Source organism: Chiloscyllium plagiosum, unplaced genomic scaffold (genome assembly GCF_037043375.1).
Source record: "Chiloscyllium plagiosum isolate Xiang-an unplaced genomic scaffold, Cpla_swu_hap1 HiC_scaffold_17, whole genome shotgun sequence".
Classification (NCBI taxonomy): domain Eukaryota; kingdom Metazoa; phylum Chordata; class Chondrichthyes; order Orectolobiformes; family Hemiscylliidae; genus Chiloscyllium; species Chiloscyllium plagiosum.
This window is the reverse complement of record NW_028270155.1, coordinates 57448168-57472968: the sequence shown is the minus strand read 5'-3', so window position 1 is coordinate 57472968 and position 24801 is coordinate 57448168. Positions and strand designations below refer to the sequence as shown.

Below are 24801 nucleotides of genomic sequence, written 5' to 3'. Positions count from 1 at the left end.
TCAGTCCAACCCGTCCATGCCGACCAGATATCCCAACCCAATTTAGTCCCACCTGCCAGCACCCAGCTCATATCCCACTAAACTCTTCCTATTCATATACCCATCCAAATGCCTCTTAAATGTTGCAATTGTACCAGCCTTCACAACTTCCTCTGGCTCATTCCATACCCGTACCACCCTCTGTGTGAAAATGTTGCCCCTTAGGTCTTTTTTATATCTTTCCTCTCTCACCCTAAACCTATGCCCTCTAGTTCTGGACTCCCCAACCCCAGGGAAAAGACTTTGCCTGTTTACCCTATCCATGCCCCTCTACTGGAGAACAACTTTAAAATGTCCATCTTTCCTAAGTAAAATGCATTTAAATTACAACCAAAAGTTATAAATCAATAAAAGCATTGTAAAATATCGTTATTTTTGGCTTAATGATACATTTTAGCATTAAATTATTACACTAATTGGATTCCTGAACAGCGGAATGAGTTTATCAAATAAGTTGTGGGATCATCAAAGAGGAAGATAACATTACAACCCCTCGTTTAGTTAAGTGATTTCACCCTGGAACAGAAGTAGAAATGCCACCGCAGATGCTAATCAATGTTCCAGCAAGAATTGCCGGCTGATGTTGAGTGTGAATACTGGACAAAGACAACATTGAGCTAATCACATCTTTTATTCAAGTTTTGTTTTCCATTTTAAGTGCTCTTACTTGAAAAATTAGTTCCAAGTATAGCTATTTGCACCTTTTGGCAGACAAGCTTTGCCATACCATTTCCTCATGCCATCAATGACTAATTGTTATGAGGTGCAAGTAGTGAGCCAGTGCAGTCTGCAGTAAATCCACATTTATCTTTTCTCCCCCAATTGAGGAAGCGTGCAGTTCCTGCTTATCAGCACCCTATAAAATGCAATACCCTGTGCTCAGACACTGCAGTTAACATCTTTCATCCTACTATTTTAAAGTGATGACCAGTCATTATATCATAAATCCATTTCCCTTTTAAAAATTACTACCGAACATTAAGGCTGAAACAAAACTCTGTATAAAAGGCTTTAAGACCATAAGACATAGGAGTGGAGGTAAGGCCATTCGGCCCGAGTCCACTCTGCCATTTAATCATGGCTGATGGGCATTTCAATTCCACTTACCAGCATTCTCCCCGTAGCCCTTAATTCCTTGTGCCATCAAGAATTTATCAATCTCTGCCTTGAAGCCATTTAGCGTCCACAGGCCCACCACTCTCTGGCTAAAGAAATGTCTTCGCACTTCTGTTCTGAATTTACCCCCTCTAATTCTAAGGCTGTGCCCATGGGTCCTAGTCTCCTCGCCTAACGGAAACAATTTCTTAGCATCCACCTTTTCTAAGCCATGTATTATGTCGTAAGTTTCTATCAGATCTCCCCTTAACTCTCCAATGAATACAATCCCAGGAGCCTCAGCCGTTCCTCGTATGTTAGATCTGCCATTCCAGGGATCACCCGTATGAATCTCCGCTGGACATGCTCCAGTGTCAGTATGTCCCTCCTGAGGTGTGGGCCCAAAACTGGACACAGTACTCCAAATGGGGCCTAACCAGAGCTTTATAAAGGCTCAGTAGCACATCGCTGCTTTTATATTCCAACCCTTTTGAGATAAATGACAACATTGCATTCGCTTTCTTAATCACGGATTCAACCTGCATGTTTACCTTTAGAGAATCCTCGACTAGCACTCCCAGATTCCTTTGTTCCTTGGCTTTATGAATTTTCTCACTGTTTAGAAAGTAGTCCATGCTTGTATTCTTTTTTCCAAAGTGCAAGACCTCGCATTTGCTCACATTGAATTTCATCAGCCATTTCCTGGACCACTCTCCCAAACTGTCTAGATCCTTCTGCAGCCTCCCCAATACCTCAGTACTACCTGCCTGTCCACCTAACTTCATATCATCGGCAAACTTCGCTAGAATGCCCCCAGTCCCTTCATCCAGATCATTAATATATAACGTGAACAGCTGCGGCCCCAACACTGAACCCTGTGGGACCCCGCTTGTCACCGGCTGCCATTCTGAAAAAGAACCTTTTATTCCAACTCTCTGCCTTCTGTCAGACAGCCAATCCTCAATCCATGCCAGTAGCTCACCTCGAACATCATGGGCCCTCACCTTACTCAGCAGCCTCCTGTGTGGCACCTTATCAAAGGCCTTTTGGAAGTCTAGATAGACCACATCCACTGGATTTCCCTGGTCTAACCTACTTGTCACCTCTTCAAAGAATTCTAACAGGTTTGTCAGGCACGACCTCCCCTTACTAAATCCATGTTGACTTTTTCTAATCCGACCCTGCTCTTGCAAGAATTTAGAAACCTCATCCTTAACGATGGATTCTAGAATTTTACCAACAATCGAGGTTAGGCTAATTGGCCTATAATTTTCCATCTTTTGTCTTGATCCTTTCTTGAACAAGGGGGTTATAACAGCGATCTTCCAATCATCTGGTACTTTCCCTGACTCCAGTGACTTTTGAAAGATCTCAACCAACGCCTCTGCTATTTCCTCAGCCATCACCCTCAGAACTCTAGAATGTAGCCCATCGGGGCCAGGAGATTTGTCAATTTTAAGACCTTTTACCTTTTCTGGCACTATCTCTTTTGTAATGGCAACCATACTCAACTCAGCCCCCTGACTCCCTTTAATTTTTGGGATATTACTCATGTCTTCCATTGTGAAGACAGACGCAAAGTACTTATTAAGTTCTCCAGCCATTTCCTTATCTCCCATCACTAGCCTTCCAGCATCAGTTTGAAGTGGCCCAATGTCTACTTTTGCCTGTCGTTTGTTTCTAATGTACTGAAAGAAACTTTTACTATCATTTCTAATATTACTGGCTAGCCTACCTTCATATTTGATCCTCTCCTTCCTTATTTCTCTCTTTGTTATCCTCTGTTTTTGTAGCCTTCCCAATCTTCTGATTTCCCAGTGCTCTTGGCCACTTTATAGGATCTCTCTTTTTCTTTCATACATTTCCTGACTTCTTTTGTCAGCCATGGCTGTCTAATCCCTCCCCGGATAATCTTTCTTTTCTTGGGGATGAACCTCTGTACAGTGTCCTAAATTATACCTACAAACTCCTGCCATTTTTGCTCTACTGTCTTCCCCGCTAGGCTCTGCTTCCAGTCGATTTTCGTCAGTTCCTCTCTCATGCCCTTGTAATTATCTTTATTTAACTATAACACCATTACATCCAATTTTGCCTTCTCTCTTTCAAACTGCAGACTGAACGCTACCATATTATGATCGCTGCTTCCTAAGTGTTCCCTTACTTTAAGATCTTTTATAAAGTCTGGTTCATTACATAGCACTAGGTCCAGAATAGCCTGAAGAAGATTCCTGAAGAAGGGCCTGTGCCCGAAACGTCGAATCTCCTGTTCCCTGGATGCTGCCTGACCTGCTGTGCTGTTCCAGCAATAAAGTTTCAACTTTGATCTCCAGCATCTGCAGACCTCACTTTCTCCCAGAATAGCCTGCTCCCTTGTGGGCTCCATGACAAGCTGTTCCAAAAAGCCATCCTGTAAGCATTCCATGAATTCCTTTTGTTTGGATCCACTGGCTACGTTATTTACCCAGTCCACCTGCATATTGAAGTCCCCCATGATCACCGTGACCTTGCCTTTCTGACATGCCTTTTCTATTTCCCGGTACATGTTGCATCCCTGGTCCTGACCACTGTTAGGAGGTCTGTACATAACCTCCTGAAGAAGGGCTTATGCCCGAAACGTCGATTCTCCTGTCCCCTGGATGCTGCCTGACCTGCTGCGCTTTTCCAGCAACACATTTCCAGGTCTGTACATAACTCCCATTATGGTTTTTTTGCCTTTGTGGTTCCTCAATTCCACCCACACAGACTCCACATCATCCGACCCTATGTCGTTTAGTGCCATAGATTTAATTTTGTTCTTAACTAACAAGGCCACCTCCCTGTCTTTTCGATAAGTTGTAAAAATTAGTAAAAGTTGTTTAATTAGTAAAAACATATATTATATTTAAGCGAGTATAGAATATATAAAAATAGAATACAGAAAGCATGTTTAGTAAGTTTGCAGCTGACAACAAGATCAGTGGTATGGTGGACAGTGAAGAAAGTTATCTAAGATTAACTGGGTCAATGCGCTGAACAATGGCAAATGGAGCTTAATTTGGGTAAATGCGGGATATTACATCTTGGAAAAACAAAGACAAAAATTATACAATTAAAAGTAGAGCTTTGGGCAGTGTTGTAGAACAGAGACCTGATGTTCAGGTACATTAATCTTTGAAGTTTGCATCACATATAAATAAGGTGGTTAAGAAGGCATTTAGCATGCTTGCCTTCATTGCTCAAATCTTTGAATAAAGGAGTTGGGACTTTACGTTGAAGATGTACAGGACGTTGGTGAGGCCTCTTCTGGAGTACTGTATCCTAATCTGGTTGCCCTATCATAGGTAGGATTGTATTAAGCTGGATAGGGATCAGAAGAGATTTTCCAGGATGTTGCCGGGAATGGAGGGTTTGATTTATAAAGAGAAGCTGGATAGGCTGGGATGTTTTTCACTGGAGTGAAAGAGGTTGAGAGATGACCTTATGGAAGTTTATAAAATAAGGAGGGGTATAGGTAAAGTGAATAGCAGGTGTCTTTTCCCTAAGGGAATGGATTTCAAGATTGGGGACATATTTTAAAGTGAGAAGAGAAAGATTTAAAAAAAGACATGAGGCATTTTTTTTTAAACAGAGTGGTTTGTGTGTGGAATGAACTTAGAGAAGAAGCAGTGGCTGCAGATACAGGTACAGTTACTTTTAAAAGAGGTTTAGGTAAGTACAAGAATAAGAACTGTTTGGAGGGAAATGGGTCAAACACAGGCAGGTGGGATTACTTTAGTTTGGGACTATCTTGGTATGCTTCCCCACCTTACCCCAGTTCCAAACTTCCAGCTCAGCACTGTCTCCATGATTTGTCCTACCTGCTATCTTCTTTTCCACCTATCCACTCCACCTTCCCCCCTGACATTCATCCCCTTCCCCACTCACCTATCGTACTCTATGCTACTTTCTCCCCACTCCCACCCTCCTCTCATTTATCTCTCCACCCTTCAGGCTCTCTGCCTATATTCCTGATGAAGGGCTTTTGCCTGAAACATCGATTTTACTGCTCCTTGGATGCTGCCTGAACTGCTGTGCTTTTCCACCATCACTCTAATCAAGACTCAGGTTTCCAGCATCTGCAGTGATTATTTTTACCGTATGGACTGAAGAGTCTGTTTCCGTGCTATATAACTCTATGACTAGTAATAAAAATGAAGTCAGAAAATGGAAGCCTGTAGTGATGAAACAAATAAAACATTTTCCCAAGTATCTTTCATTAGAACAACTGGTGGTGACATCTTTACCGCAATTCAGCTATGGCATAGTATTCAATATTGAAAAGGTATCCTATTAAACTGTAAATATGTTTAAGGTATTTTCCAATGTACAGCAAATTAAAAAAACAAAAAAAAACTTTAAAACATTATAAATTGTTTCAGTAGTTTTAAGGTTCTATTGTCACATGAGGTAAGGAAAAGACTATTGCAATTAAAGCTTTAATTAAATAATGTTCACAGTAAAGTCCAAGTAAGTTCTGATCTTACTGTAATACTATCCCAATTCCTAAATTATCAATCAGGTATTATGATAGATGTTTGTTAACAACTTCAGAAATAGGAAGAAGAAATCACAGTACTTTACATATGATCTATTACATGTTTAGTTAATATAGTATATCATTATATATGTTAACATTCTTCATGATTTTATTACCTGTGACTCTCCTGTAACATGGTGACAGTTTCTTGTAATTTACTGTATTGCTTTATTTGCTGATTTAGGTATTCAACCTCCAAATTTAGTCTTTCGTTATCTTTCTGCAAGTCCTCTATGAATATACAGCAGAATGGCAGCAAAAATTTCAAACAATTTTGTTAAAACAAGTCATCACTGTTTCTTGGTAGATGAAAATCAATATAAAAAAAGTGTAGCCATGGGTTGAACATGGTCTTTTTTTAAAATTAAAGTACTGTCTATGCTTTTACATAACCACTTAGTTGTAAAATTCTTAATGCTGTACAAATTTCCTTAATTGTTACGCAGCTATGTGGACTAGTAGTTAAGAAAATATACGGGACTTTGGCTTTTTTAATGAGGCACAAATATAAAATCAACATGGTCCTGTTAAACTTTTACACATGATCAAATAGGTTCAGCTGAAGAAGGGTTTCCAATTCCAAGCAAGCACACTTTAGTGAGGATGTCAGTTCCTTAGAGAATGTATGGAGATCGTACACCAGGATGATACAAAACACTTCAGTTATGGGGATCAAAAAGAAAATTTGGGAAAAAAAACTCAGCAGGTCTGGCAGCATCTGAGGAGAGAAAACAGAATTAATGTTTGAGATCCAATGACCACTCTTCAGAACTGACTGTAGCTAGGAAAAGGTTGGTGCAGGCAAACCTCAATTATCTGAATACTGATTATCCAAATTTTGGATTATCCGAAGATTTCAAGGTCCCACAAAAATGTTACATCAAAAGAGGTAAATGTATTTGATTTATCTATACTGAAGAACATGTGAAAATGCTGGCAAAACAAAGGAACACAAGCAGCTCAAGCATCAGCGACTGTGTACCTTTTAAGTAAAGGTTGTTATATAGCCCTTTGCAAAAGTAAGTGTTTACAGGGTACTCCTGTCACTTTCATTAAAAAAAAAGACTGAGGATGGAAACACATGTGCGAGACGGTGCTTCTGTCTTTCTATCATGAGGATGAATTCCTGGAAACTGATAAATGTTCTTGCAATTGTAGAAGCTTTTTGGGAACTTGTTTAATGCTGGGATTTGATATACAGTATTTGTGTGATGGTAATCCTTTTCATTTTAACCTGTAATCTGCAGACTGCAAGGATTAGTTTGTTGAAATGGCAGACTCAATAAAATTATAGATTTAAACAAATTCTCCGGTTGAGCACAGTGTTAGATCATTATGGCTCCATTGTTTAAGGTAAAATCAATTATCCAAATAATAGATTATCAAAACGAAATAGTGCCCGTGCACCTCGTTCAGATAACTGAGGCTCCACTGTATACATGAAGATAATGGGGTGGGGGAGGGGTGAAATAAACAAGAGATGGAGATGGACAGCGCTCGTGAGAGCCCAACAGAACGAGAGAGAGTGCCAGCAACAGCGAGAGTGCGCAAGAGAGAGCAAAAACGAGAGAGCCAGAGCAATAGCAAGGGAGCGAGTGACTGCGAGAGAGAGCAAGAGCACGTGAGATAGAGAGCAAGGGCGCAAAAGACAGCGCACGGGAGTGAGAAAGACAGCGAGAGAGAGCGTGCAAGAAAGCGAGAGAGAGTGAGCGCAAGACAGAGGGAGAGCGTGAGAGTGAGATCGCAAGTCAGAGAAAGACCGACGGAGAGCGAGAGACGGCCAGCGCGAGACAGGCGGGAGGGAGAGCGAAAGAGAGCAAGACAGCGCAGAAGAGAGCAAAAGAGAGAGCGCAGGAAAGAGTGAGAGCGTGAGAGACAGAGAGAGAACAAGCGAGTGAGACTGAGTGCACGTGAGAGCGAGCACAGCAGTGAGAGACAGGTCATGCGAGAGACAAGGAGAGTGAAAGAAAGAGTGTGAATGAGAGCAAGAGAAAGCGTGCAGGAGAGAGAGAGGGAGAGAGAGAGAGAGACCGAGCGAAAACAAGCGCAAGAGACAGAGATAGCATGCAGAAGAGCAACAGAGACAATGCGAGCGAGTGCGAGAGCAAGACAGTAACTGCTGGAGTGAGACACAAGCCGGAGCAAGAGAGAGAGTGCGAGAGGCTGAGAGAGAAGAAGCGAGCGAGAGTGAGAGACCGCGGGCGGGAGAGTGCGGGAATGAGCACACGACAGAGAAAGGATAAAGAACGAGTGGGAGAGAGAACGCGTGATAGAGCACGGCAGAGAGAATACACCTGAGAGAGCACGTGTGAAAGAGCGCTTGAAGAAAGAGAGCATGAGGAAGAGAGGGTACGAGGAAGACAGTGAGCGCGGGAGAGAGTGTGGGAGAGACAGCGGGTTTGAGAGGGAGACAGCGGGAGGGAGTCAGCGTGCGAGAGCGTGGCAGAGAGAATACACGTGAGAGAGCGCACGAGAGGGAGAGCAAATGCGGGAGAGGGAGAGCATGGGAGAGAGAGTGCGGCAGAGAGGATATGCGGGAGAGTGTTGGAGTTGGAAAGCGCAGGGGAGAGCATGGGAGGGAGAGACAGTGGGAAAGAAAGAGTGCACGCGAGAAAGCGGGAGGGACAGAGAGGGCAGGAGAGGGAGAGCACAGGAGAAGGCACATGCAGGAGAGCACGGGAGGGAGAGACAGAGCAGGAGAGAAAGCATGCAGGAGAAAGAGAGTGCGAAGAAAAGAGACACTCGAGATGGAGAGAGCTCAGGAGAGTGGGAGAGAGAGCGTGCGAGACAGTGTGCACGCGAGCGCGGGAGAGATGGGAGGGAAAGCGAGAGCGCACAAGAGATAGCGGTAGTGACAATATGCGTGAGAGAGCGTGTGGGAGCGAGAGACAGCGCTCAAAAGAGAGAGAGCGGGAGGAAAAGGGACAGCGTGCGAGAGGGAGAGCTCACGAGAATGGGAGAGAGGGAGGGAGAGACAGACAGAGTGGGAGAGAGTATGCAAGAGAGCGCAGGAGGGAGAAGGAGAGTGGGAGAGCGTGGGAGGGAGACACTGAGTGGGAGAGAGAGCTCAGAAGAGAGACAGTGCGCACACACGAGAGAAAGAGCACAGGAATAAGTGCGCGGGAGGGAGAATGCGGGACGGAGACACAGCGGGACAGGGAGAGGGAGAACGCGGGAGAGCGAGCATGGAAATGAGCGCTTGGGAGAGAGAACACAGGAGGGAGAATAAGTGGGAGAGAGAGAGTGCACACTAGAGACAGCAGCAGAGAGAATGCATGTGAGAGAGCATGCAGGAGGGAGAGACAGCGGGAAGAGAGCACGTGAGGAAGAGGGAGAGAAAGCACGAGAGGGAGAGAGAGCATGGGAGTGGGAGAGCTCGTGGGAGAAAGCGGGAGGGAGAGAAAGAGTGCGCGCGGGAGAGGGAGAGAGCGGAAGGGAGAGACAGCGGGAGAGAGAGGGAAGAGAGAGAGAGAGAGCAAGAGGCAGCGTGCGTGAGAGAGGGCATGGGGAGGAGTGTGAGGGACACAGACAGTGGGGGGGGGGGGAAAGAGAGCATGGAAGAGTGAGCGCAACTAGTAGAAAGGGGGAGTGAGAGTGTGGGAGGGAGAGAGAATGAGTGGGAGAGAGAGCGCACACGAGAGACAGCAGCACAGAGAATACGCATGAAAGCACGGACGTGAGACAGAGTGCGGGAGGGAGAGACAGCGCTCGAGTGAGAGAGTGGGAGGAAGAGGGAGAGAGCGCAGGAGAGAAAGACAGCGGAAGAGAAAGAGTGCGCTTGAGAGAGCACGCGGGGAGGAGAAAGCGAGGGATGGAGAGATGAAGGGAGAGAGCAAGCGCGGGAGGAAGAGACGGAAGGAAAGAGCGAGCTCGGGGGGGGGGAGGGGGGGAGGAGGAGGGGGGAGGAGGGGGGGGAGGGGGAGAGAGGGGGAGGTGGGGGGGAGGGGGAGAGAGGGGGAGGTGGGGGGGAGGGGGAGGGAAGGGGAGGTGGAGGGGGAGCAAGAGGGAGGGGGAGGTGGGGGAAGGAGGGGGAGGGGAGGGCGAGGGGGAGGGGAGTGAGGGGGGAGGGGAGTGAGGGGGGAGGGGGAGGAGGAGGGGTAGGGAGGAGGCGGAGGAGCGAGGGGCAGGGGTAGAGGGAGCGAGGGGGGGAGGGGGAGCGAGGGGGAGGGGTAGAGGGAGCGAGGGAGGGAGGGAGGGGGAGCGAGGGGGAGTGGGGGAGCGAGGGGTAGGGGAGGGGGGAGGGGGAGCGCGGTGGAGAGGGGGAGCGCGGTGGAAAGGGAGCGCGAGACAGCGCGGGGGAGAGGGAGAGGGAGCGCGGGAGAGAGGGAGAGGGAGCGCGGGGGAGAGGGAGAGGGAGCGGGAGCGCGGGGGAGAGGGAGAGGGAGAGGGAGAGGGAGCGCGGGGGAGAGGGAGAGGGAGAGGGAGCGCGGGGGAGAGGGAGAGGGAGAGGGAGAGGGAGAGGGAGCGCGGGGGAGAGGGAGAGGGAGCGCGGGGGAGAGGGAGAGGGAGAGGGAGCGCGGGGGAGAGGGAGAGGAAGCGCGGGGGAGAGGGAGAGGGAGCGCGGGGGAGAGGGGGAAGGGGAGAGGGGGAAGGGGAGGGGGGGAAGGGGAGAGGGGGAAGGGGAGGGGGGAAGGGGAGAGGGGGGAGGGGGGAAGGGGAGAGGGGGAAGGGGAGGGGGGAAGGGGAGAGGGGGAAGGGGAGGGGGGAAGGGGAGAGGGGGAAGGGGAGGGGGGAAGGGGAGAGGGGGAAGGGGAGGGGGGGAAGGGGAGGGGGAAGGGGAGAGGGGGTAGGAGCGCGGGGGAGAGGGGGAAGGGGAGGGGGAAGGGGAGAGGGGGTAGGAGCGCGGGGGAGAGGGGGAAGGGGAGAGGGGTTAGGAGCGCGGGGGAGAGGGGGACGGAGCGCGGGGGAGAGGGGGACGGAGCGCGGGGGAGAGTGGGCAGGGGAGAGTGGGCAGGGGAGAGGGGGTGGGAGCGCGGAGGAGAGGGGGTAGAAGCGCGGGGGAAAGGGGAGGGGGAGAGGGGGTAGGAGCGCGGGGGAGAGGGGGTAGAAGCGCGGGGGAGGAGGGGAGAGAGCGCGGGGGAGGAGGGGAGAGAGCGCGGGGGAGGAGGGGAGAGAGCGCGGGGGAGGAGGGGAGAGAGCGCGGGGGAGGAGGGGAGAGAGCGCGGGGGAGGAGGGGAGAGAGCGCGGGGGAGGAGGGGAGAGAGCGCGGGGGAGGAGGGGAGAGAGCGCGGGGGAGGAGGGGAGAGAGCGCGGGGGAGGAGGGGAGAGAGCGCGGGGGAGAGGGAGAGAGAGCGCGGGGGAGAGGGAGAGAGAGCGCGGGGGAGAGGGAGAGAGAGCGCGGAGGAGAGGGAGAGAGAGCGCGGGGGAGAGGGAGAGAGAGCGCGGGGGAGAGGGAGAGAGAGCGCGGGGGAGAGGGAGAGAGAGCGCGGGGGAGAGGGAGAGAGAGCGCGGGGGAGAGGCAGAGAGCGCGGGGGAGAGGCAGAGAGAGCGTGGGGGAGGCAGAGAGAGCGTGGGGGAGAGACAGGAAGGGAGAGGGAGGGAGGGAGAGGGAGGGAGGGAGAGGGAGGGAGGGAGAGGGAGGGAGGGAGAGGGAGGGAGGGAGAGGGAGGGAGGGAGAGGGAGGGAGGGAGGGAGGGAGAGGGAGGGAGGGAGGGAGAGGGAGGGAGGGAGGGAGAGGGAGGGAGGGAGGGGGAGGGAGGGAGAGGGAGGGAGGGAGGGGGAGGGAGGGAGAGGGAGGGAGGGAGAGAGGGAGGGAGAGGGAGCGACGGCGTGGGGGAGACGGCGTGGGGGAGACGGCGTGGGGGAGAGAGCGCGGGGGAGAAGGGGAGAGAGCGCGGGGGAGAAGGGGAGAGAGCGCGGGGGAGAAGGGGAGTGAGCGCGGGGAGAAGGGGAGTGAGCGCGGGGGAGAAGGGGAGTGAGCGCGGGGGAGAAGGGGAGTGTGCGCGGGGGAGAAGGGGAGTGTGCGCGGGGGAGAAGGGGAGTGTGCGCGGGGGAGAAGGGGAGTGAGCGCGGGGGAGAAGGGGAGTGAGCGCGGGGGAGAAGGGGAGTGAGCGCGGGGGAGAAGGGGAGTGAGCGCGGGGGAGAAGGGGAGTGAGCGCGGGGGAGAGGGGGAGAGAGCGCGGGGGAGAAGGGGAGAGAGCGCGGGGGAGAGGGGGAGAGAGCGCGGGGGAGAGGGGGAGAGAGCGCGGGGGAGAAGGGGAGAGAGCGCGGGGGAGAAGGGGAGAGCGCGCGGGGGAGAAGGGGAGAGCGCGCGGGGGAGAAGGGGAGTGAGCGCGGGGGAGAAGGGGAGTGAGCGCGGGGGAGAAGGGGAGTGAGCGCGGGGGAGAAGGGGAGTGAGCGCGGGGGAGAAGGGGAGTGAGCGCGGGGGAGAAGGGGAGTGAGCGCGGGGGAGAAGGGGAGTGAGCGCGGGGGAGAAGGGGAGTGAGCGCGGGGGAGAAGGCGCGGGGGAGAGGGAGAGAGAGCGCGGGGGAGAGGGAGAGAGAGCGCGGGGGAGAGGGAGAGAGAGCGCGGGGGAGAGGGGGAGAGAGCGCGGGGGAGAGGGGGAGAGAGCGCGGGGGAGAGGGGGAGAGAGCGCGGGGGAGAGGGGGAGAGAGCGCGGGGGAGAGGGGGAGAGAGCGCGGGGGAGAGGGGGAGAGAGCGCGGGGGAGAGGGGGAGAGAGCGCGGGGGAGAGGGGGAGAGCGTGCGGGCAGAAGGAGAGAGAGCGCGGGGAGAAGGAGAGAGAGCGCGGCGGAGAGGCAGAGAGCGCGGGGGAGAGGCAGAGAGCGCGGGGGAGTGGCAGAGAGAGCGTGGGGGAGGCAGGGAGAGGGAGGCAGGGAGAGGGAGGCAGGGAGAGGGAGGAAGGGAGAGGGAGGGAGGAAGGGAGAGGGAGGGAGGAAGGGAGAGGGAGGGAGGAAGAGGGAGAGGGAGGGAGGAAGAGGGAGAGGGAGGGAGGGAGAGGGAGGGGGAGCGTGGGGGAGACGGTGTGGGGGAGACGGCGTGGGGGAGAGGGGGAGAGAGCGCGGGGAGGGAGAGACAGCGCGGGAGAGCATGGGAGAGAGAGAGACCGAGAGACAGCGAGCGCGAAAATGACAGCACGCAGGAGGAAGAGAGAAGGCGTATGCGAGGGCGTGGGATGGAGAAACAGCGGGGGGAGAGAGAGAGATACAGAACGCGAGGAAGAGAGAGCGTGCAGATGAGCGTGGGAGGGAGAGAGAACGAGTGGGAAAGACACGGCATGCGAGAGACAGAAGCAGATTGTGTATGCGTGAGAGCGCGGGTGGGAGAGACAGCGCTCAAATGAGAGAGCTGGAGGAATAGGGAGAGAGAGCGTGAGAGGAACGTGGAGAAGGAGAGCTTGCAGGAGAGAGTGGGATGGACAGACCGAGCAGGAGGGAGAGAAAGAGAGTGCGCACGAGCGCCCACAGGAGAGAGCAGGAGTGAGAGAGAAAGCGTGCATTGGGGAGAGAGAGCAGGAGAGCGCGGAGGTGAGGGAAGGTGAGAGGGAGAGAGAGTGAGAGACAATGTGCGTGAGCGTGGGAGAGAAGGCGCAGCAATGAGCGTGAGGGTGGGAAAGCGCAGGACGGAGAGACATCGGGAGAGAGAGAGAGTGCACGAGGGACAGAGGATGAGGAAGAGAGCGCGTGAGGATGAACGAGCAGGACAGAAAGCACGGGAGGGAGAGAGAGCAAATGGGAGAGAGACAACACATGCGAGAGACAGCGATGGAGAGAATACGTGTGAGAGAGAGCACGCGAGAGGGAGACAGTGTGGGGGAGAGAGGGTAAGTGCACGCGGGAATGGGCACACAGAGAGGAGAGTGAGTGCGGGTGAGAGAGCACGGGACAAAGAGACAGAGCAGGAGACAGAGCGTGAAAGAGATCGCTCGAGGGACAGTGAGTGCGAAGAAGCGAGAGAGCGTGGGAGGGAGAGAGAACGAGTGGGAGAGAGAGAGGGAGCGCTCACGCAAGAGACAGTGGCAGAGAGAATGCATGCGAGGTAGAGAGCGCGAGGTGGGTGGGTGGGTGGGTGGGTGGGAGGGAGGGAGGGAGGGAGAGTGGACAAGGGAGAGAACATGAGCGAGAGAGATAGAGTGTCCGCGGGAGCAGGAGGAAGAGAAAACGAGAGGAAGAGAGCAGGAGAGAGCTAAATAGCAGAAGGGAGAGCGAGAGGGCAAGAACAAGACAGTGAGAGCGAGACCAAGAGAGCGAGGGCATGCGAAACAGCGTGAGCACAAGAGTGCACGTATCTCACGCGCACAAGAGAAACCAAGAGAACAAGACCAGAAATGCAAGACCGAGAGAGAGAGAGAGACAGATAGTGTGAGAGCACGAGAGAGAGCAGGAGAGAGCGGGCAAGAAGGAATGAGAGCGCTGGAGAGAGAGAGCGTTACAGAGAGCGAGAGAGAACGCGAGAGAGGGCGCGTGAGGGAGCGAGAGAGAGTGCGCAAGAGAGCAAGACAGCCTGCGAGAGGAGTGCGTGGGAGAGAGAGCGCAAGAGAGCAAGCACGGGAGGGAGAGACAGAACACGTGTGGAAGAGAGTGAGTGCGAGGAAGAGACAGCGTGAAAGGGAGAGCACGAGAGGGAGAGCAGGAGTGGCAGAGGGAGACAGCAGGAGAGGGAGAGAGCACGACAGAGACAGCGCAAGAGGGAGAGCGAGCACGCGGGAGAGAGTGGGGAGATTGCGAAAGAGAGCAGCAGTGAGCATGCGAGAGAGGTTCAGAGGGAGGGAGAGTGTGGGAGGGAGAGAGTGGGGGAGAGAGGGAGCGAGCGAGCGGAAGAGGGAGGCGGCACTCGAGAGGGAGAAAGAGAGAGCACGCGAGGGAGAGAGCATGAGGAAGAGAGGGAGAGAGCATGAGGAAGAGAGAGAGAAAGAGTGGTAGCGAGAGTGAGAGCAAAACAAAGAGCAAGAGCGCAAGCAAAAGATGGAAAGTGAGAGCTAGCAAGAGAGGGAGAGCGAAAGAGAGAGTGCGAGTGAAAACAACAGCAAGAGCGCAGGCGAGAGGAAGAGAGAGAGAGTTTGAGAGAGAACAAGCGAGCGAGAGACAGCAACAGCGAGAGCCAGGGATAACGACGAGAGACAGAGAAAGAGCGGGAAAGAGTGAAAACAAGAGAGCCAGCGAGACAGAGAGAGCAAGCAAAGGCGAGCACAAGCGTGGGAGAGAGCGAGCATGCGAATGTGAGAGCAAGAGTGCACGCAAGAGAGCAAGAGCACAAGGGCAAGCGAGAGCGTGAGAGAGGACAGGAGAGAGCAAGAGAGGGAGGCAGAGAGAGAGAGAGAGAGCGCGCGAGAGCAAGCAAGAGAGGAGGAGGGAGAGCAAGAGAGGAGGAGGGAGAGCAAGAGGGGGGAGGGAGACAGAGAGAGAGCAAGCATGGGAGAGTGAATGGGAGCATGAGAGCGAGAGACAGAGCGCGTGGGGGGAGAGAGAGCACATGAGACAGAGCACAAAAGAGAGCAGGAGGGAGAGCATGGGAGGGAGGGTGAGCGAGCGGGAAGGAGATAGCAGGAGAGCATGAGAGTGTGGGAGAGCGAGGGCGAGAGAGAGTGAGAGAAAGAGAATGATAGCTCGCGAGCGCGAAAGCAAGAGGGAGAGAGCAGGCAGGTGGGAGGGCGACATTAGGCATGAGGATTAGAGGTTGAGCGAGACAGTGCTTGCGGGAGAGAGCGGGAGAGGGGACAGGACGCAGAGGGTGGGAGGGTCAGCAGGAGGGGGGAATGGGTGAGGGAGAGAGCGAGCGAGTGGGAGGGAGTATGCGGGTGGGAGGGAGTATGCGGGTGAGAGGGAGAGCGTGGGTGAGAGGGAGAGAGCAGCGGAGAGGGCGCGAGAGAGAGCACGATTGGGAAAGAGAGAAAGAATGTGCGAGAGAGAGAGAAAGAAAGCGACTGCGGGAGAGAGTACGCAGGAGGGAGGGAGGGGGAGACAGAGAGAGAGACAGAGAGAGCGGAAGAGAGAGCGCGTCGGGAGGGAGAGAAAGCATGCGAGAGAGCGCGGCAGGGAGAGAGACAGCGAAAGAGTGAGCAGGAGAGAAAGAGCGAGAGCACGAGCACAAGAGGGAAAGTGAGTGCAAGACAGTGAAAGCGAGTGAGAGCAAGAGAGAGTGCGAGTAAGAGCAAGAGCGGGAGAGAACGATAGTTTGAAAGACCAAGAGAGAACAAGCAAGTGAGAGACAGCAAGAGACACACAGAGTAGAGAGAGCATTCAATGGAGAGAAAGACAGCAAGCGAGAGACCATGTGAGACCAAGAGATAAAGAGCAAGAGAGAGAGAGAGTGAGCGAGAGAGCAAACCAGCAAGAGGGAGAGCGAGGGTGAGACAGAGTGGGAGAAAGACAGCGAGAGTGAGGGCATGTGTGTGTGAAAGCAAGAGAGAGCACCAGAGTGCAAGGGTTAGCACGAGACAGCGAGAGAGAGCAAGACACAGAGCATGGGAGTGAGTGAGCAGGAGAGAGCGCGCGAGACAGCAACAGCAAAAGAGAGCAAGCAAGTGTAAAAGTGTGAGAGAGAGCACAAGGGCAAGAGCGAGAGAGCGCAAACGAAAGAGAGAGCACGAGAGCGAGTGCGATGTTGGGGAGAGGGCGAGGGAGACGGTGAGGGAGAGGGAAAGTGAGCGAGAGAGTGACAGCAAGAGAGTGAAAGAGGGAGAGTGTGAGCAATAGAGAGAGAGAGCGAGCGAGAGAGCAAGCTAGTGAGAGAGTGTGCGAAGAAGCGAGAGAGTGAACCAGCAAGGAGAGCGAGACAGAGAAAGAACAAGCAAGGGGAGAGAGAAAGAGAGAGAGAGGGAGAGAGACAGCAAGAGAGAAACAGCACTAACAAAAGCGAGCCAGCAACACCGAGATAGAGAGCGCGAAACTGAGAGAGCGAGCAAGGGAGAGAGTGAGTGAGAGCAAGCGGGAGGCAAAGCAAGCGGGAGAGACAATGCATGCGGGAGAGACAGAGCACACACGGGAGAGAGCAAGCATGTGGGGGAGGAGAGAGAGAGCGCGTGGGAGGGAGGAGAGAGCGAACAAGAGCGAGCCATTGACACCGAGGGAGAGAGAGTGTGTGCACAGGGGAGAGAGAGAAATTGAGCGAAAACGTGCGAGAGAGAGCATGCGTGGGAAAAAGAGAGAGAGAGAGAGAGACCGAGCAAGAGCAAGCGAATGAGAGAGCACGCGCGCAAGAGAGGGAGAGAGCGCGTGCGTAAGAGAGGGAGAGTGGGAGATAGCGCGCAGGAGAGAGCGAACAAGTACAAGCCAGTGTCACCATGAGTGTGAGAGAGAGAGAGAGAGTACGGGAGAGACAGAGCGCGCAGGAGAGAGCAAGCCATTGACACCAAGACCAAGACCAAGATAGAGCGAGAGTACGCGAGCAAGAAAACAAGAGAGAGCGCAAGAGCTAGCACGAGACAGTGAGTGAGAGCGAGACACATAGCCTGAGAGTGAATGAGGAGAGAGACAGAGAGTGAGACAGCATGAGCAAGACAGAGCAACAGAGTGAAAGCTAGAGAGAGCAAGCAAACGTGAAAGAGCATGAGAGAGCATGAGGGCGAGAGCGAGTGTGAGACAACCAGAGAGCGAACGAAAGAGCGAGAGAGCAAATGTAAGGGCGAAGAAGACAGCGAGAGAGAAAGAAAGCAAGTGAGAGCAAGAGCGAGAGAGCAAGCAAGAGGGCAAGAGACAACGTGAGCATGAGAGAGTGAGAGCGAGAGCACTAGAGAGTGAGAGCACGAGAAAGCGAGCACAGAAGTGAGAGCGAGACAGAGCAACCGAGCGAGAGAGAGGGGAGGGAGACTGAGAGAGCACACAAGGGAGAGCGTGAAAGCAAGTGAGAGAGAGTAAACGAGAATGAGCCAGCGAGACTGAGAGAGAGAAAGAGAGAATGAGACCGAGAGACAGCAATCAAGGGAGAGATAACAGAGTGAGCGAGAGCAAGAGAGAGAGAGTGCGAGTGAGTGAACCAGCAAGAGGGAAAGTGAGAGAGAGAGAGAGAACGAGAGAGCAACAGAGAGAGAGTGAGAGAGCACGCGAACAAGAGTGAGCCAGTGACACTGAGATAGAGAGACCGAGACCAAGGGAGAGTGAGTGAGGGACAGAGCGAGAGAAAGAGTGAGAACGAGCCAGCGAAACAGAGACTGAGAGTTAGCGAGACTGAGAGAGCGAGCAAGTGAGTGAGAGTGCACTTGTGTGCGTGGGAGAGAAAGAGTGGGGCAGAGAGAGAGTGAGAGCGGGAGAGCGGGAGAGAGTGTGAGCGAGAGAGCATAGGCGAGTGAGAGCGAGCCAGTGAGACTGAGAGCAAGCGAGGGAGAGACAACGAGAGAGTGGGCCAGACAGCAAACAAGAGTGAGAGAGCAAAACAGCAAGTGAGAGCAAGTGAGCAAGAGAGCAAACGAGAGTGAACCAGCAAGAGGGAGAGCGCGCGAATGAGAGCAAGTCAGCTACAGATAGAGAGAGCGTGAGTGAGAGCAAGACTGAGACAAGACTGAGACAGAGCAAACAAGGGACAGATACAGCGAGAGAGTGAGCGAGTTAGAGAGAGTGTGCGTGAGAAAGTGAGCAAACAGGAATGAGAGAGCACACAAGAGCACGTGGGGGGGAAGGGGAAAGAGAGAGAGAGAGAGAGAGAGAGCAGGAAAGAGCAAACGAGAGTGAGCCATTGACACCGAGACAGAGAGAGTGAGTGAGAGAGACCTTGTGCGCGGGAAAGAGAGAGAACAGGAGAGAGGGAGAGCGGGAGAGAGAGAGAGCACGTGCGTGGGAGGAGAGAGAGAAAGTGAGAGAGCACACAGGAGGGAGAGAATGCATGGGAGAGACAGAGCGTGGGAGAGACAGAGAGAGCTCGCACACCTGCGAGAGAGAGAGAGACAATGCGCGCGAGAGAGCAAGACTGAGAGAAAGAGTGAGTGGGAGAGCACGAGCAAACTCAGGAGAGAGAGAGCGCATAGGAGAGAGAGCAAGCTCGGGGGAGACCGCGTGCACGTTGTAGAGAGAGAGAGAGAGAGAGCTCATGCGTGCGAGAGAGAAAGACGGAGAGTGAGAGTGTACGGGAGGGCGAGAGTGCAAGCACGGGAGAGACAGAGAGAGCATGTGCGGAAGACAGCGGGCAGGAAAGCGCGAACGAGAGCAAGCCATTCATGCCGAGACCGAGAGAGTGAGCGAGTGAGAGGGAGATCGCGGGTGAGAGACAGAGAGAGCACGCATGCGGGGCGGGGGGGGGGGGGGGGGGGGGGAGACAGAAAGCGAGCAACAGAGAGCACTTGAGCACGAGAGAGAGAGAGAGAGAGAGACAGAGAGTTCACGTGCATGAGAGAGAGCAGGAGAGAGCAAGAGAGTGTGAGCGAGACAGAGTGCAGGTGAGACAGAGAGAGCACGCACAATGGAGAGAACAAGAGCGCGCCACTGACACCGAGAGAGCGAGTGAAAGAGAGCATACACAAGAGAGAGAGCAAGTGCGCATGAGAGAGAGGGAGAGAGCCGGAGAGAGAGCACGCGCACAGGAGAGACAGAGTGCACAGGACAGACAGAGAGAGCTCGCGTGTGAGAGTGGGAAAGAGCTAGAGCGTGCAAGAGTGAGCGCACACGGGAGATAGAGTGTGTGCGCAGGACAGAGTGAACGAGAACGAGCCATTGACACCGTGAGAGAGAGAGAGAGAGACAGAGAGAGAGAGAGACAGAGAGACCCCCGAGAGAGAAAGACCGAAGGAGAGAGCAAGCGAGTGGGAGACAGCGAGCAAGTGCAAGAGAGAGAGCACGCGCAAGAGAGAGAGCACGTGAGAGAGAGAGAGCGCACGCACAGAGAGACCGAGCGAACATGGCAGAGAGAATGAGAGCGCGGAAGAGACAGCGCGAGCGGGAGAGCAAGCCCGAGAGAGAGCGCAGGAGAGACAGAAACAGCACGTGCAAGGGACAGAAAGAGAGTAAGCCATTGAGAGAGAGCACACGCAAGAGGGGGAGCTGGTGTGCGTGAGAGAGGGAGAGAGCAGGAAAGAGACAGAACGCACGGGAGAAACAGACAGCGTGGGAGAGACAGAGAGTGCTCGCACGCATGAGAGATCAAGAGCAGGAGAGTGTGAAAGCGCGCGAGAGGGAGAGAGCACGAGCTCAAGAGAGAGAGCGAGAGAGACGCACACGGGAGAGAGAGTGCACACAGGAAAGACAGAGCACCTGCGGGAGAGAGAGAGCGTGAGAGAGGGCACGTGGGAGAGGGAGAGAGCGTCAGCATAGGAGAGAGCGAACGAGAGTGTGCCATGGACACCATGAGAGAGCGCGCGGGAGAAAGAGCACGCATGCGAGCGAGAGAGAGAGAGAGAGAAAGCGAGACAGAGAGCACAGGAGAGAGGGGGAGCACGGGAGAGACGGAGCAAGCATGTGGGAGAGAGAGAGAGCTTGCATATGTGAGAGAGAGAGAGGGAGAGAGAGAGGGGAGCTGGAGAGAGCGAGCAGGAGGGAGAGAGCAAACTCGGGAGAGACAGAGCACGTGGGAGAGGTAGAGCACGCGGGAGAGAGAAAGATCGCGAGTGTGCAGGAGATAGCGAATGAGAGCAAGCCATTGACACTGAGACTGAGAGCGAGAGTGAGCAAGAGCAAATGTGTCAGAAAATGCACGTGAGGGAGAGAGCAGGAGACAGCGAGAGAGAGACCGAGAGAGAAAGACACTGAGAAAGAGACCAAGAGCGCGAGAGACCGAGAGAGAATGAGAGCGAGAGAGCCCAAGGGAGCAAGAGACCGAGAGAGAGAACTGAGAGAGAGTGAGTGAGAGAGAGGCAGCGAGACACCGAGAGCGTGAGAGCGCGAAAGATACAGAGAAAGAGTGCAAGAGCGAGAGAGAGAGAGAGACACTGAGGAAGAGTGAGAGAGAGGGACACTGAAAGAGTGACAGCGAGAGCGAGTGTGAGAGAGAGAGAGAGAGAGAGACTAAGAGAGTGCGAGTGAGACATAGCGCATGAGAGAGAGCTTGTGTGCGTGAAAGAGAGGGAGAGAGAGAAAGCGCATGGGAGAGACAGCTCGAATGGGAGAGAGCGAGCGGTGAGAGACAGCACGCGCGCGCGAGAGACACACAGAGAGAGTGGGTGAGAGCGCGTGGGAGAGATAGAGCTCGTGCGCATGAGAGAGGGGGAGCAGGAGAGAGAGAGCACGCAGGAGAGGCAGAGAGAGAGAGAGCACACAGGAGACAGCGAAAGAGCACAAGCCATTGACACAGAGACTGAGAGAGCGAGACCGAGAGAGAGCGAGCAAGAGCAAGTGAGAGAATGCATGCGTGAGAGAGCGCGCGCACCTGGAGGGCGGTACAGAGCTCATGAGAGAGACAGCGCGCGTGAGAGACGGAGAGAGCTCGTGCGCGTGAGGGAGGGGAAGCAGGAGAGAGAGAACGCGAGAGAGACAGAGTGCTCACGCACGCGAGAGGAGGAGAGCGGAAGATAGAGAGCGTGCGGGAGAGAGCAAACAAGAGCAAGCCATTGACACAGACAGCGAGCGAGACATAGCGGGAGAGGGAGGGAGAGAGAGCACATGCGGGGGAGAGCAAGCGCACAGGAGAGAGCCAATGGGAGAGTGAGCGAGCATTGTGGGAGAGCGCGAATGAGAGCGAGCCACTGATACCAAGACAGAGAGAAAACGAGACCGAGAGACAGCAAGTGAGGGATAGAGAAAGAGCACGCTAGAGAGAGCTCAAGTGCATAAGAGAGTGGGAGAGAGACAGAGTGCGTGGGAGAGAGAGAGCACAAGAGAGAATAAGAGCGAGCCAGTGACACCAAGAGAGAGCAAGCAAAAGAGACAGAGTGCGGGAGAAACAGAGAGAACTTGCGTGCAATTCAGAGCGTGCACGAGACAGCACACGAGAGCATACGTGGGACAGACAGTTTGTGTAGGAGAGAGAAAGAGAGACAGCGGGAGAGAGAGAGGGAGAGTGTGCGAGAGGGCAAGTGACATGAGAGAGCAAGCGAGAACGAGTGGAATGCCAGCGAGAACAAGAGTGAGCACAAGTGAGAGCAAGTGAGAGAGTCAGCAAGAGAAAGTGAGCGAGATCCAGCTAGACAGAGTGAGAACGAAAGGGAGAGTTAGCAACAGAGAGAGAGTGCAAGAGCATGAGAAAGAGCAAGAGAGAGAGGGAGAGCGAGCATGTGATTAAGAGCACAGGAAAGAGAACGAAGGACAGAGCACGATAGAGAGATCGCAAGGGAGCGAGTGCGAGGGGTAGAGCTTGATGGCGAGGGCGCACGGGAGGGTGGGCGCACGAGGTAGGGGAGTGACAGAGAGCGAGAGAGACAGAGAGTGAGCGAAAACAAGACAGTGCAAGTGAAAGTGAGCAGAGTGGCAGCGAGAACAAGACTTAGTGCAAGCAACAGTGAGCAAAAGAGCTAGCAAGAGAAAGACAGCAAGCAAGAGACAGCGAGCAAGAGAGAGAGTGCAAACGAGCAAGAGCCAGTTAGGCAGAGTGCAAATGAGAGTGAAAGAGAAAGTGAGAGAGCAAGAGAGATTGCGATGGAGAGCTCGCGATGGAGAAAGTATGAGGGACAGAGCGTGAGTGAGTGAGAGCATGGGAGTAAGAGTATGAAAGTAAGAGCACGAGCAAGGGAGACAGCCAGCGCGAGGGTGATAGCCAGTGAAAGAGAGCAAGTGAGCAAGAGTATGACAGAGCTAAAAAGAGCATGAAACCGAGCCAACAAGAGAGTGAGACCAAAAGACAGCAAGCGAGGAAGAGAGAGAGCACGAGAGTGAGAGAATGAGCGTAGACGTGAGAGTAAGAGCGTGAAAATGAAAGCGCGAGAGTAAGTGACAGAGCAAGCGAGAGTGTGTGAGAGTGAGCGCAAAGCGAGAGAGAGGAAGAGGGCGAGAACAAGAGAGAGCATGCCAGAGAGAGTGAGAGCGAAAGAGAGAGAGAAGGATAGAGAGCAAGCGCTCAAAAGAGAGAGGGAGTGCGAGAGGGAGAACGCTTGAGGGAAAGAATGCTCAAGCGAGAGAAAACATATGAGAGGCAGCATGCAAGAGAGTGAGACAGAGCGTGCGAAAGAGAGTGAGCCAGAAAGAGGCAGAGAATGAGTGTGAGACCGAGAGACAGCAAGCAAGGGAAGGGTGTGGAGAGAGAGCACGAGAGAAAGAGGGCGCAAGAGAGAGCGAGCAAGAGAGAGATAGAGTGCGAGATTGAGCGTAAAAGAAAGAGTGAGAGAGAAAAAGCGAGAGCAAGAGCGAGGGAGCATGGGCAAGCGAGAGAGGGCGAGAGCACAATACCGAAAGGGAGAGCAAGAGTGAGTGAAAGAAAGAGTGTGAAAGCACCACAGAGCGAGAGTGGGAGAGAGAAAGAGTGAGCGAGAGTGAGAGCAAGATCGCAAGAGATTGTGAGAGAGAGAGAGACTGAGAGAAAAAGAGACCGAGAGAGAGACCGACAAAGACAGAGAAAGACAGCGAGAGGGACCGAGAGAGAGAGAGAGAGAGAGAAAGCGAGAGAGAGCAAAAGCAGGAGACAGTAGGAGCAAGTGAGAGCGATAAAGTGAGCAAGCAAGAGCGAACGAGCGAGGGAGAGCGCGAGCAAGCGTGCACGTGCGAGGGAGAGCAAGCACGAGGGAGAGTGAGTGTGCAAGGGACTATGCAAGCATGAGAAAGAGAGAGAGAGCATGAGAGCAAGACAGCGAGAGTGAGTGAGGGAGACGGAGCGGGAGACAGTGAGAGAGACAGAGAGAGAGAGACAGAAAGAGACAGCGAGCACGAGAGAGACAGAGGGAGAGCGAGAACAACAGAGACAGTGATAGTGATTGAGAAGGAGACCGCGAGGGAGAGCAAGATAGCACGAGAGAGAGCGCAAGCGAGATCCAGCTAGACAGCAAGAGCAAGAGAGCGTGAGAGAGTACGCGCACAAGTGAGATCCAGCTAAACAGAGTGAGAGTGAGAGCGCAAGAGCGAGAACGACAGAGAGTGACAGAGACAGCAAGAGAATGCGAGAGTGACCAGGCGAGAATGAGAGACCAAGAGAGAAAGACCCGGAGAGAAAGAAAAAGAGCAAGCGAGAGCAGGAGAGAGTGAGCAAGAGAAAGGCAGCGAGCGAGAGAGTGCGTGAGGGAGAGGGTGAGAGAGAGCACGCGAGAGCAATACAGTGACAGAGGGAGAGAGGGAGTGGGAGACAGTGAGTAAGAGAGCACAAAAGTGGGAGCGAGCACAAGAGAGAGCAAGAACAGAGAGACAGCACAAGTGAGAGTGAGAGAGCGAGCAAAAGTGTGAGCGACAGACGGGGAGGGAGAGTGAGAGAGAGAGAGCAACAGAGAGAGGCAGAGAGAACGTGAGTGAGAGCAAGAAAGAGTGCAAGGGAGTGAGCAAAACAGCAAGAGAGACAGAGGGAGAGCATGAGAGCACGGGTGCGAGAGACCGAGCATGAGAGAGACCGAGAGAACGTGAGCGATAGAGCGACAGAGAGAAAACAGGAAAAAGAATGGGAGCAAGTCAAAGAGCCAGCAAGAAAGAGAATGTGCGAGGGAGAAAGAGCTGAAGAGAACGAGAGAGGGAGAGAGTGAGACAGGGAAAGCATGCGAGGGAGAACAGGTGAGCGAGAGCATGGGCGTGAGAAAAAGAGCGCAAGAGAGAGCGACAGCGAGAGTTTGAGAGACTGAGAGCACAAGAGAGACACTGAGAAAGCGACGAGAGTGAGAGAGACTGAGAGAGCGAAAGAGAGAGCAAGACCAAGAGTGCCCGAGCGAGAGAGACCGAGCAAGCGAGAGAACTGAGAGAGAGCGAGTGAGACATTGAGAGAGACCGAGGGCATAAGAGAGCAAGAGCGAGACCAAGGGCATAAGAGAGCAAGAGCGAGACAGAGAGCAAGAGAGAGACCAAGAGTGACACTGAGAAAGAGAGTGAGGGAGCAAGAGAGACACTGAAAGACAGACAGAGAGACCGGGAGCTAGAGAGAGAAAGAGAGAGAGACTGAGAGCGAGACTGACTGACAGCAAGAGACTGACTGCGAGAGAGAGAGAGAGAGGGAGAGCGTGAGCAAGCAACAGTGAGTGAGAGAGCCAGCAAAAGAGAGAGTAAGCAAGGGAAAGCATGTGCGAGGGAGACAGCGCGAGAGAGAGAGAGCACGCGGCGAGCAAGAGAGTGACCAAGCAAGAGCGACCGAGTGAGAGAGTGAGAACGAGAGCGCGCAAGCGATAGAGCAGGAGAGAGCGGGTGCTAGTGCA

At 53.7% G+C, this 24801-nt stretch overlaps 1 protein-coding gene across 4 annotated transcripts in view; it reads right to left on the bottom strand.

Moving 5' to 3' along the window:
- The window catches only part of LOC122558483 (leucine-rich repeat-containing protein 36-like), a 99877-nt gene that overhangs the window by 2235 nt on the left and 72841 nt on the right, over positions 1-24801 (bottom strand). For 3 of the 4 annotated variants that reach the window (XM_043707116.2, XM_043707115.2, XM_087995954.1), the window contains one exon: positions 5806-5920. The exons of the other annotated variant lie outside the window; for it this stretch is intronic. In XM_043707116.2, coding sequence (XP_043563051.1) covers positions 5806-5920 — 115 coding nt within the window. The remainder of the gene's footprint in view (positions 1-5805; positions 5921-24801) is intronic. 4 annotated transcript variants of the gene reach the window in all.